General features: G+C 34.2%; 2 protein-coding genes across 4 annotated transcripts; one reads left to right on the forward strand and one right to left on the reverse strand.

The window, feature by feature from the left end:
* Window positions 1-692: 692 nt before the first annotated feature.
* Window positions 693-4,495, forward strand: LOC148198170 (uncharacterized). Of its 2 annotated transcripts, XM_088091814.1 has the most exons (3): window positions 693-924; window positions 1,705-1,807; window positions 3,248-4,495. In XM_088091814.1, exon 3 carries the CDS (start codon window positions 3,318-3,320, stop codon window positions 4,320-4,322), a length of 1,005 nt encoding a protein of 334 aa, XP_087947940.1. In that variant the 5' UTR covers window positions 693-924; window positions 1,705-1,807; window positions 3,248-3,317; the 3' UTR covers window positions 4,323-4,495. The 2 variants fall into 2 exon arrangements, with proteins under 2 accessions (XP_087947940.1, XP_047154935.1); XM_047298979.2 differs by lacking the exon at window positions 1,705-1,807.
* Window positions 4,496-6,082: 1,587 nt separating this feature from the next.
* LOC124826212 (thylakoid lumenal 15 kDa protein 1, chloroplastic) lies at window positions 6,083-9,022 on the reverse strand. 2 transcript variants are annotated; one of them, XM_047298984.2, is made up of 8 exons: window positions 8,862-9,022; window positions 8,650-8,784; window positions 8,448-8,543; window positions 7,922-7,994; window positions 7,755-7,816; window positions 7,139-7,214; window positions 6,438-6,498; window positions 6,083-6,358 (listed from the first exon to the last, which is right to left on the reverse strand). In XM_047298984.2, exons 1-8 carry the CDS (start codon window positions 8,964-8,966, stop codon window positions 6,307-6,309), a joined length of 660 nt encoding a protein of 219 aa, XP_047154940.1. In that variant the 5' UTR covers window positions 8,967-9,022; the 3' UTR covers window positions 6,083-6,306. The 2 variants fall into 2 exon arrangements, with proteins under 2 accessions (XP_047154940.1, XP_047154939.1); XM_047298983.2 differs by having other exon boundaries at window positions 7,133-7,214.
* Between the last annotated feature and the right edge of the window lie 3,366 nt (window positions 9,023-12,388).

Here is a 12,388-nt window from a genome sequence, read left to right on the forward strand (position 1 = left end):
TTGTGGATCTCATGCTTTCAAAAAATCAACAACAGGACAAACCAACTTCAGAAATTGCATAGTTCATTGGATAATTCTCATACCCATTTTTTCCCTCCTTATGGCGGTTATGTGAAAAAACAAACTACTAATATATTACTTAATGTTAGTTTTAACATGTACTCAAATATATTACTTCTATTCAGATGTTTGTTTTAAATAATATCGTGTAAATTGCATTAATTATGTTTGAAATTTTGTGAGATTATACTATCTTTCTTATGCTTACACTAATCTCTTAGATATGTGTGTAATGTTTTTTTTTTTAATTTAAGTGGTTAGATATTTTTAAAAATTAAGAAGAGTATAAATTAAAAAAATTAAACAATATTTATGTAGTTTTTCAAATTTTCAGAAGTGATTAATGTAATTTATTATAAGACAGTTTATAAAGAAGATAATTGATGAGATTTAAAAGCTTTTGAAATATACAGTTTCCTTGATGCTTAATGTGTAGTAGTATTATGTGAGATTTAATATTTCTAAAATATTAAATGTTTATTATAAGAAGGATTTATAATTAGTAATTAAAAATATGTAGGAAGATTCATAGTTTTTTAAAAAAAAAGAAAAGGTGGAAGAAAAAGGAATATGGAAATGGGGGAAGTGTAGGTCCTACAAAGTAAATAATAAAAGTTATATAATGGAAGGAAACACTGGGTTTCCAACGTGGAAGTGCAGAAGAAGCAGAGAGAAAGAGAGGAAGAAGAGAGGAAGAGAAAGGGGAAACACAAAGGAAAAGAGGAAGATCGATCAAGATCTCCCTTGTGTTGTTCACAGTTGAAGAAATTGAAGAGGAGAACGAGAGAAACTCAAGGGTATCACAAGTTTCGGGTTTCAGCACATCTAAACTTTTTTCCGTGGAGGTTGAAGAAGATCGAAGTGGTGAGGGATTTAGAGATTAAACTTCAATTTATTGCTATTTCTCTTGATTTCTGGAGTTGGATTCGTTGAATTGCTTCTGTGTGTTTGGTTTGGGTAAACTAGGGTTTTGAAAGGGAATCTTGTTTCTTGCGGAGTTTTCTGTGATAAATAAGCTGTTGGGTCGACTTGTGTAGCTTTGCAAATAGAGGGGCTGAGAGGATTGAGAAATTTGAAGACTTGGGAAAGTTGGAGAATTTACTCAAAAAGTGTTTGGCAGAAGTTCAGCCTTCGAGTCATGCGATAAATTGGGGTTTAAGCGTGGATTTTGCAACCATGTTTTTATTTTTCTTTAAATTTCATGAATGAGATCTATGATGCTTGGTTTGAAAGCTTTTTAATGAAGTATCTAACCAGAAAATTTCATAAGCATACTACAAAATTCAAAATAAATTTGAGAACATGATTATCTGCAGTAAGTTTTAAGGATTCAACCTAAAAGAGAATAACTAAAGCTATATAGAGGATTTCAAAAGCTTTTAATTAAGTATCTAACCGGAAAATTTCATTAGCTATACATCAAAATTCAAAATAAATTTGAGAACATGATTATTTGCTGTAGGTTTTGATGAGTCATCCTACTTTAAAAGAGAATAACTTAAGCTATACAAGTGATTTTGAAGTGGAAACAACTTTAGTTGGGAGCTTACATTTAGTTCTTTGATCCTGAAAATTTTCAAAATGTCTTGATAACTATAGAATTCCCTGTAACTGTAACTTCGTGTAATTACTTTTTCTGTTCAGTATTTTGATCAGTCTACTCTAAAGGATCATTACTTTGGTGAAGGAACTCAAATCTGTGTGATCCTGAGCTTGTTGGAAAGCTTAGAAAATCTAGCTTCGTGTGGTAAAATCTCAAATACGATGTATTTCAATTCAGTTCCATGATAGGAGCGGAGTAGTTTAGTAAGGCTTTTATTTTTTTCTATATTTTAGAATTTACATGTTATAGGACGTCTTGATTCTTATATTTTAAAATTTGCATGCGGTAGTCTATGATATACAATTATCAGTTGTTTTATTCAATTTGTATTGAAAATAGTGCACTGGCAAAGTTTTTGCGCCGTAGTAACAAAGTGAACAGATATGGTATGAGGTTGTTAGATGTGATACATTGAATACATCACTTGTTATTGCCTAGGATTTGTTTGATTGCAATTTTTCACGGGTCTATGTTAGAACACCTGCTTTTGCTGAAATAGGGACAATGCCTTACTTACCATGGTGAGAAAATAAATACTCTATGCGCTCATAGTATACATATGTAAGCCACTGGGTGAACGGATCCTTTAGAAAAACATTGGGTGAATGGATCCCTGACATCATTCTGAAATACAGGGTTAACGGACCCTAGATTATGATAAGCATGTTATGCTTGATAGGTTGAGCTTGACAGGACACATAATTTGGTCAGTTGAGCTTGCCAATTGAGGCATGACCCTATATCTATTACTTGGTCTGTGGTTAATCTCTCTTATTATGGTGTATATAATTATACATGCATGTATGGTGGTATTATTGATGGTTTGAATTTGGCTAAATTATAACGAGAAATGAGAACATAGCTTGAATTTTTCATAATATTGAGTTTTTATGAGAAATAGAAAAATGTATAATTCTTTGAATGATTATATATATTAGGGTACTTTGGGCTGACCTCGCTGTGTCTTAGTAGACCCCCTTTTCTATTAAAGGATGTGAAGAATGTTTTATCATTCCAATTTTATTTATAAAAAGATTATAATAGTTTTCTTAACTCTTTTGTTTTAAATTGCTATAAATTTGATATGATTGATTTTGTCTTCAACACTTAATATCATGAAGTAGGTTATTATCAAATTTGGGAAAGTCTCGTGTAAAATGGGTGGAAATAAGGTTTAGATTTACTCTAATCTATTCTAGTCATGGACACTGGATTTGGGTCATGATAATAATGGAGAAATAAGAAGGGATTCATCAGCATTGAAGCAACAGCTTACACTGGTGCATTTAATTTTAAAGTCTTGTGTGCATAACTTATATATTTTTCGTAAACCAAGTCCTCTCATGGATTTGTCTTAACGATAACCATTCTACTTTCAACATTTACATGGAGTTTTGGAATGAAATTTGTTTGTGGAATAACTATGAACATGGATTCCAGCTATATTGATTTTTAGGTTCTATTGCTTTACTCATGGATGACTTTTTTTTTTCACTGATGTCTGATGTATTTGACATGAGTTTTTCCTGTATGTGTATTGATGTTGAACTCAGTTTTGTTCATGTTGATGCTACCTGTATGTAGGTTTCAAGTTACTTCAGTTATTCCTCTGGGTGGTGGAGTCTGTGTTTAAAAAAAGTATTGACAATTCAAGATGCCAAAGGAGAGAAGGGATAGGTCCTTGTCGCATGAAAGTAGCAGAGCATCACCTTACCCGAGCAGCTCTAGTTGTGTTGGGAGATCTGCTCTTAGAGAGTCAGAGGAAAACGTTAAAGAATGGGAAGATGCTAGGTGTCCAGTGTGCATGGAACACCCTCACAATGCTGTTCTCCTTATATGTTCATCCCATGAGAAAGGATGCCGTCCTTACATGTGTAACACTAGCTATCGCCACTCAAACTGTCTTGATCAGTTCCGCAAGTCATTTGCTGAGACCGCATCAACCATTGCTCAAGTAGAAAGTCAAATTTCTAACACTGTCGATAGTATAATTGATGTGCCAGAAGACAGAAATGAGGAGGGGACTGTCCAAAGTGGAATTAATGTACCGGAAGACATAAGTGAGGTGACTGTCCAAAGTAGAATTGATGTGCCTGAAGACAGAAGTGAGGGTTTGGTTACAATGCAAGCCTTATCCTGTGACAATGAGGCAAAGTCAAAGTTAGTATGCCCTCTATGTAGAGGGCAAATAAAAGAGTGGAAAGTAGTGGAGGCGGCTCGGCATTTTATGAATGAAAAATCAAGGAGTTGTTCTTGTGAGACTTGCAACTTCACTGGCACATACCCAGATCTTAGAAAGCATGCAAGACTTGAACATCCTCTAGAGCGCCCATCTGCAGTAGACCCAGAACGTCAGCGTAACTGGAGGAGGTTAGAGCGCCAGAGGGATCTTGGCGACCTCCTTAGCACACTTCAAACTTCATTTGGGGTTGATGATCCCATAGATGATGGTGGTCTGCTAGCTGTGTTTTTCCTCATTCTTCAACCTGCATCTGTGTCCAGGGGCACCACACTCCAGATGCGAATAAGAAGACCCGCGACACTATGGGGGGAAAATTATGATGGACAGTCTGGATCTGATGATGCAAACGAATCTTCAGATGGAGGCTCTGATAATAGACCTCATCGTGGTCGAGGACAGCGGACTCCTCCGCCGTGACTTGCAAATCATTGATGATACTGGCTTGCTCTTCTCTCACCCTTTTCTGCCTTTCCAGAATGGTCATGAATACACGTCGGATATTGATTGTTTATCAGTATATTTAATATTTCTGCCATACTTCCCAGGGATTCTGAATGATTGAGCTTGAAATAAAATTTACCGTTGTGCCAGTGCCTCCTTTCTTTATTAGCTCATCTTGCTTCTTTCTTCTTGCTTCTTGCTGCATGCAAGGCTAAAAAAGAAGAGAAACATAGTGTGAGGTGTGAAGTGGACCCTGGCTATTAAGTCTGAGCAGGAACAAGTTTGTTTAGTTCAATGGCTGGCTTTCTAGAGTGTCAGAAGATAATTTCAGTGAGTATTTTTTTTTTCTAAATTACGAAAGATTTACGATGATTTTTTTTTTGGCATAAATTAAAAGAACAATTGATATTAAGAGTCGAATTTTTGTACTTGTGGTACTGTATTCTAGCTTCATTCAATATGAAACCAATGTAATAGTCGAAATGATTTTTTTTTTATATATAAAATAGATTAAGTTTATACATTTCATATACTAAAAGGTTAATTGATATTTTATCGGATTTTACTCTGATCGATAATATATTAGTTACAATATACGTAAACGACTCATTTATGTAAAATTTGATATTCATAAATTACAAAGATAATATCTAATGCTTAAATAATTGAATTAATTCATATTTTTATGAAATGTTCCCAAGTGCTCAATAAGTAGATTTCGTATTTTCTTACAAGAAAAAAAAATATCAGTGATGTAAACGTAAAGCTTAAAACATGTTGAAATATTTTTTTTAATGTTGATGTTTAACAGCCTGGGGGGGGTCTCTATTGGAACAGAAAACTCAATTACTAGGATAAGAATCAAATGGTAACATAGTGTGGCAAACAAAAAACAAGGTGGAACGGCTGGATTCAAAGGTGGTAGAAACAATAATAGTCAAATCATCTTTTTACTCATTGAGTAATTTCTCGCAATACTCGAAGTCTATGACTTGTTAAGACTCCTGTATGGCATGGACATACATGGGTGAATATTGTATGTCATTTCTTTTTCCATGCAATGGAATGTGTGTATTCCTCTTTTGGTGATCTCCCTTTGTCTCATAATTTAGGGTGGTGAAAAATGGGTGTGGACATTTCACAACACCTTTAAATACGTTTTCTGAGTGAAGCTTTTCTGTCAGAAAGGAAGAAGGAGAAACTAGTATAACATTTGGTTGCTGAATAATAATAGTGCTTCATGCCAAAACATAGAACTTACAAATGAACATGTACAACAACTTACCAGTTTGTGATTGATAATGTATGAATTGGAGACCTATTTTAGTGAGGCAACACAATCCTATCCAACATCATTTTTCACAATATTTTTGAAGTGTCAAACTCCTTTATATCTAGTTTTACTTCTATATTTTGCAATCATATTCACGTATATCTTTTCAATCCATTTCATTGTCTTACGGGTAAATTTGAACAAAACCTTTTTTTATATATTTTAGGAGAGAAAATATTTTTTTTTCATATATTAAAATTTGTATATGCACATGTTAAAAAAGTCAGAAAAATTATATGAAATAAATTATCGTACACATAAATAAAACTAATTTTAGCTTACCCAAAAACTAACTTTTTTCGATTAAGAAATTTATTCAAAATTGACCCTAAGTCTTGCTCAAGGCCACTCCATGTATTCCTCAGTGTATTATTATACTATAGATGAAAGGAGTTGAGCTATGTGAAACAAATAGGTATGGTTAAGAGCCTTACATCACAATCTTATTGTCAATTGTATGGTGAATGGAAATTTGGAATAATCTAGATTTTGTTGCTTTGTATTACAAGATTCCAACAACATGCCAAGCTGACAACTTCACAGACCGCACAGAGGATAATGGAGATACAAATATTTAGTGCATATATTTTGAAGGTCTTGGAGTGAGTCTTCTTCAGCAATGGAATACTAATTGCAGAACAATGTATCACGCGTAGCATTTCCAGTTGTTGGGTTCACTCTGTTACCAGAAACAACTTCGTTACAGATGAAGCATCTTCAGACAATAAAACAATCTTAATTTATGTATATAATCTTACCCATCAGCAACTTTGCAGAGGTATTCACGTTGATCTTCTCTTAGTGGTACATCCGTGAAGTCTGATTCCAACCAAAACAATAAGCAAACCATCAAATGATGATGTAAATTTTTACTCTTGTGGTGTCATCGTGTCTTAACAAAGTTTATTTACGCTCTTAACATTATATTTACAGGTTCAGTTATTACATCAGCTCAAACATATCATAAGTTTCCATGATTACTTCTCATACAGAAACCAAACTTATGCAGGTGCACTGTACTAATTTCTACACAAACGACTAATCTATATTCTAATATCTGAACTGCATGTTGAGTATTAAAAAATTTCCGGCAGATTTACTAGTGGTGGACATATTTCATAAAAAGATACAAACTAAAACAGGGTGAGATCATGACAAATGGAAGCACAGTGCCATTGTCAAGGAGAATATAACTTGTCTTTGTAAAGTTCATAGACATATTCATGGATTTTGCAGACAAACTTGCTTCCCATTGTTTTTCCTCCATTATATGTTTCTTCTTTCTCTCTAACTGGGCAGGTTTGGAACTATAGATTAGTAAACTAATCACCAGCCAATATCAATGCAGGAATTTTAATGAATTGAAAGCTATCATCAGAAGTACACTCTTTTACATCCATATTTCCCTTGAAGCGCAATAGTAGCACATTCTAGTTTAAGTGGTATTACATACCAGCACCTGTAATAATTGATCCCTTAAAAGAAGTATTTCCTGTTGCAAGTGCACCTTCCAAGTTAGCATTGCTTAAGTTTGCCTGCAGAAAGTGGTCATTCATGCAGAACACAACCAAAAAGAAATTCGTCAATTAAAGTGGACTGGGTAACATTTTCATCTCAGACTATAAGAAAATTTGAAGTTGTTAATCGTTTCCCATCTGATTCTATCCATATGCAATTTATCATTCTGTCTGATTGCAGATGGCTAACAATTATGTTAATGATGCATCATGATATTTTAAGTTAACTTGATTGCACCTTCTATGTTATAATTGGAAGTGTTCACGTTCTTTACTAGTGATTTCTTTTAGAACATGTTCGTGTGCATTCACTAATATCCCTCATATTTCCATTTGGTCATTTAGTATCCCGTTTTCTCTGTATCTATTTGAAACATTTGTAATTTCTCTTCAAATAGTATAACAAAAGGACGGGATGAGGAAACAGTTAATCAGATGTTGAGAAATTTGAGGATTAATCATCTACACTCCACTCACACTATTTCCCTATGTTTGATCACTCCCATTACGTAAAATTTTGGGTTGATGTGAGCACAATACACACAAAACAACAATTACCTTTGTCACATTAGCCAGGGAAAAATCAGCGTTTCGAAGATCAGCATCCGAAAGATCAGCACCTGACAAAGACAGCAGATGGGGGAGAGAATATAAATGTGAACGGTAAACAGGATTCGAAATGTTTACATTACATTCATTATTATAACATGAAGTGTTGGACAAACCTGTTAAATCAGCATCAAAGAAGCTAGCACCTATTAACTTTGCACCTTTAAAATTGGCTTGTCTCAGTATGGACTGTACCAGGCAACGTTAGTTAACTTATTAAATTTTGATCAAAAGCACACATTTGAATGACTCCATCATCAAATTTCAAATCAGTTTAGTTTTAAACAGAGTTAATGAGAAAATAAATTTTGCACTTGCAGTGTAAAAAGTTTTTATACTACGATTCAATTAGACATTATCATAGGTAAGTTTATGAACTTCATACAGAAACTACTTAAATTCAAGATTATCCAGATCATTAATTAGTTAAGAATGTAAAAATCTTTGCAGTACAGAAATTAATCTTGAATTTAATTAGAATGTCATACAATTATGGATTGTTATGTTCGACAAGATTGTTTTATTTATAATAATTACCTTAAAAGTTAATTTGATTTAAAAAAAACTATGTTGACAGATAAAATGCATTAAAAGTAAACTCCTTTGAAAATTAAAAACAAAGGGGAAAATAAAAAGTTACACCGTTTTGAAGTCTTGTTTGATCAGAGTCTTGCCACTGAAGTCCTTCCCAGTGAGATCTTGTCCCCGTGTCACTTCTTGCCCGTATGGACCTCCACCCTGAATTCTCCATACCCATCATTCATGAACTCAAAAAGCCTTTAACTTGAATAACTGGGGTTGAAATTCTTATCGATAAACTATAAAATGTTGAGTTATTGATTACCTTGAATGCAAGTGCGGGATCAACAAAGATGAAAGAGGCAGAGAGGAGAGCCACGAGGGTGGCACCAGACACGGACTCACCCAATGGAAATGCGAGTTTCTGAGATGGTTGGCGAGTTTGCTTTGCGTTGAATCCCTGTGAAATGAAGCTAAGAGAATCACGGTGTTGAAGATGAATAAGAGAGAAATAGGTAATAGGTAGAGTATACGAACCAGAAGAGGAAGATGAAAAAGAGTGGTGGGTTTGAAATTGGAGTTTGAGAGAGAAAGATGTGGCTTAGAAGTGGAACACAAGGAGACGTTCAGAACAAGAGCCATTTCTTACAGTCACACCCACGCAGATGCAACTGTGATATGTACCATCTGGCATGTGGATAATGTAATATCTCAAGCCTTTTTCTTTCTCATTTCAAAGCAAATTCTTCTATGATTTTTAATCTTAAAATTTGTATCATCATGATTAGAAACATTACTGGAAAATATATGCTTCCCACAAATAATTTAACTTCAAAAAATTACTTTATAAGCATGACTAGAAAAGATAATTTTTCATTTGGAAATGATTTATATTTATTTGATTTAAAAAGTGATAAATTTATATAGAATGATAAAATAAAAAACGGTTAATTTGAAAAAAAAACACTAATGCTTTACTAGTTTAAATTTATTTATATTTTAATACTAAAAAAATTATTATAAACAAAAAATAATTTATTATTATATTGATTAAATTAGACATAATTTTATAAAGGTTTAATGTCTTCGTAGGTCCCTATTTTGGTCATGAATTTCAAATAGGTCCTCTTCATTTTCGGCGTATCAATTGAGTCCTTTTTTTTGTAAAATTGAATCAATTACAGGCCTGCCGTTAATTTGGACAAACGGCCGTTACAGTAATCAGACGTGGCATGGTTGAGTGCAGTGACGTGGCATTTAAAACGAATTTTGTATTAAATAATTGTTATGCACAGATGTATATTCAGTTTTGGGTAAGGGCAAAGTAGGAAATTTGAAAAAATTAAAGGGCAACTGAGATTGGGGAAAGAACTTCCAACTCTTGAGCCCCAACGTCCGTGAACTCACCTCATCTTCATCCATAAACTATTACCTCATCACCTTCATCTTCATCCCATCTTCATCCTTACCTCCCAGCCAAACCTCTATCTCGTCTTCCTCACAGGAACTCACGGCCAAACACCTATCCTCCATATTCACACACAGCCAACATCCAACGCTCACCTAAAAAAACCATCAAAACAGGGACCCTCGTACTCGCACTAGCCATCACAATTTCCTCCATTTACTCAACAAAACCACAACCATCACATACAACCACGTACTCCATTCGTAAGCCCAGTGGTAGCCATGGGTGGCGACTAGGGTCCAACGGAGGCGCTGGCAGAACCTCTGGTGGTGGCTGTCTCGAGGTGGAAGCCTTGGCCGGCACGGGGGCCGAGCTCATCCAGGAGGCAATTCATGAAGGAGGAAGGAGGAGACTCGTAAGGAGACCCGTGAAGGGCGACGGCGCCTCCAACATTAGCGTTTGTCGCCGTTGATGTTTCTGGTCCAGCCTTGGGACGCGGCGGTGTGGCATCGGAGGCAATGGTAGCTACGAATAGAGAGGGAGAGTCTGGAGTCGTGACCGGTGATAGCTCCGGCGGCGAGCCTCGGCCTTGGTGACGCCATGGATCGCGGTTAGTGGTGGCCGATTTCAAAGAGAGACGAGAGAGGGAAGGCAGTGATTCCGGTGGCGCCTGAGGTCGCCGTTGACGTCGAGATCGGTAGAGGGTGGAGGCACGAGTGGCTGGTTCGAAGAAGCGTTGGTCTACGGTGACCGGTTGGGAGAAGGTTGAGGCGTAGTCGTGGGTGGCAGAGGTGAATGTCTCTATTTCAGAAAAAAAAAACCCTCAAATTCTTTCCCCAATCTCAGTTGCCCTTTAATTTTTTCAAATTTCCGACTTTGCCCTTACCCAAAACTGAATTATTTAATACAAAAATCGTTTTAAATGCCACGTCTGATTACTGTAACGGCCGTTTGTCCAAATTAACGGCAAGCCTGTAATTGATTCAATTTTACAAAAAAAAGGACTCAATTGATACGCCGAAAATGAAGAGGACCTATTTGAAATTCATGACCAAAATAGGGACCTACGGAGACATTAAACCTTTTATAAACTAAAAATTATTATTATTTAAATTACTTTCTATTATTAGTAAAAAGTTATAAATTAATTTAAGAATTTGAATTATTATTAATTTGAAATCAGTCTCCAATTTAAAAACTATAATTAACTTACATAACTATATATAATGTAACAAAGTGTAAACTCCAATTCATTTAAGGTCCATATGGAACTTCATAAAACAACATGGGCATAATTCATAAAACAACAATTAAATATGCATACAAATAATAAGAGGCAAACTCTTTCTCGAATTTGTTTGAATATATATGGATCGGAAAATTTTGCATCGATTGTACAGGTATACGTACGATAATATTTAACTTATTATGTAATTTAAAAGATTTTTTTTTCTCTTCATTCTATTTAATTTAAAATTTTATTCTTTTTAAACAACTTTTTCATTTTAAAATTTTTTTAATTTGTTTAATATTTACAAAATTAATTAAAATATTTTATGATACTTTTTGTAAAAGCCTATAAAATCATGTTTTATACGTGATAAAAGTGTTTTGAATAACGATTGAGTTATTTTAATATTAAAAGTTTAAAAATATAAATAAAATTTATATTAGTGAGTTTTATTATTTAAAAACATATTATTTCTCTAAAAAAAATTCTAAGAGTTTTATATCCTCCCTCTAAGTTTTCTAACTATATTTTTGTTTGTTTAAAAATTAGAGTTCGTCTAAGAGATCCTTGAGACGAGATCTTCAAGTTTATCTGATCCATTTATGTGAAGAGTAAGTTGATTTATGCTACTTTCCTTAATTTATGCATTTTTTCATGTATATTAATTGTTTTAATCGCTCATGCCATCTGAGTCTTCTATAAGACTCTTTGTTGATTAGTGGTCTTGATGGTATGTCATGATCATGTTTAGAAGTAAATAGGATTCTTGGAGCTGTTGGAGATGTTTTAAGGTCTTTAGAGTCGTTTGGTCATCTAACTACTAAGGAATGCTATTTACTTTGATTTTAGCTAATAGGCAAGTTTTGATTAATGCTTGTATGCTTGTATGTCAGTTAGATTGTGTAACTGAGTTGTTTGGTGATATATGATCTGTTAAGTTGAATTATAGGAAGCTTTAATTGCAATTAAAAATAATGTGATTGAAACTCTACTATGATTGAATGATTGAACTTGTATTTGAAGTGAATTATAATGTTGAAATGTATATGATTTGAGAAATAATTGGTTGAGCATCCGTGCTTGGTGTTAGAGTGGTTTTGCAAACTTGTAATGACATAAATATGCAAAATTTTGTTATACATGATTACGCTGACTTGTTGAACGAGCATATACTCGTTGGGCGAAGTCAAAATCAGAGAGCTACTGACTTAATGGTTGCGAAGCGAAAAAAGTTTTATTAAGCGAAACCAAAATCAAAGGGTTCATAGACTTGATGGTTGCTGGGCGAGAATATACTTGATGGACAAAAATATACTCGCTGACGACTTTTGAGAGATTTTAAATTTGTAAGTTCCAATGGTTTTCTTGCAAAGCAAGCATATTTGGTTGCTGATTGAGTGTGCTGTCATGCACTATTAGTTAAGC

The sequence above is a fragment of the Vigna umbellata genome, chromosome 5 (assembly GCF_029865625.1).
Source record: "Vigna umbellata cultivar VRB3 chromosome 5, Vumbellata_1.0, whole genome shotgun sequence".
Classification (NCBI taxonomy): domain Eukaryota; kingdom Viridiplantae; phylum Streptophyta; class Magnoliopsida; order Fabales; family Fabaceae; genus Vigna; species Vigna umbellata.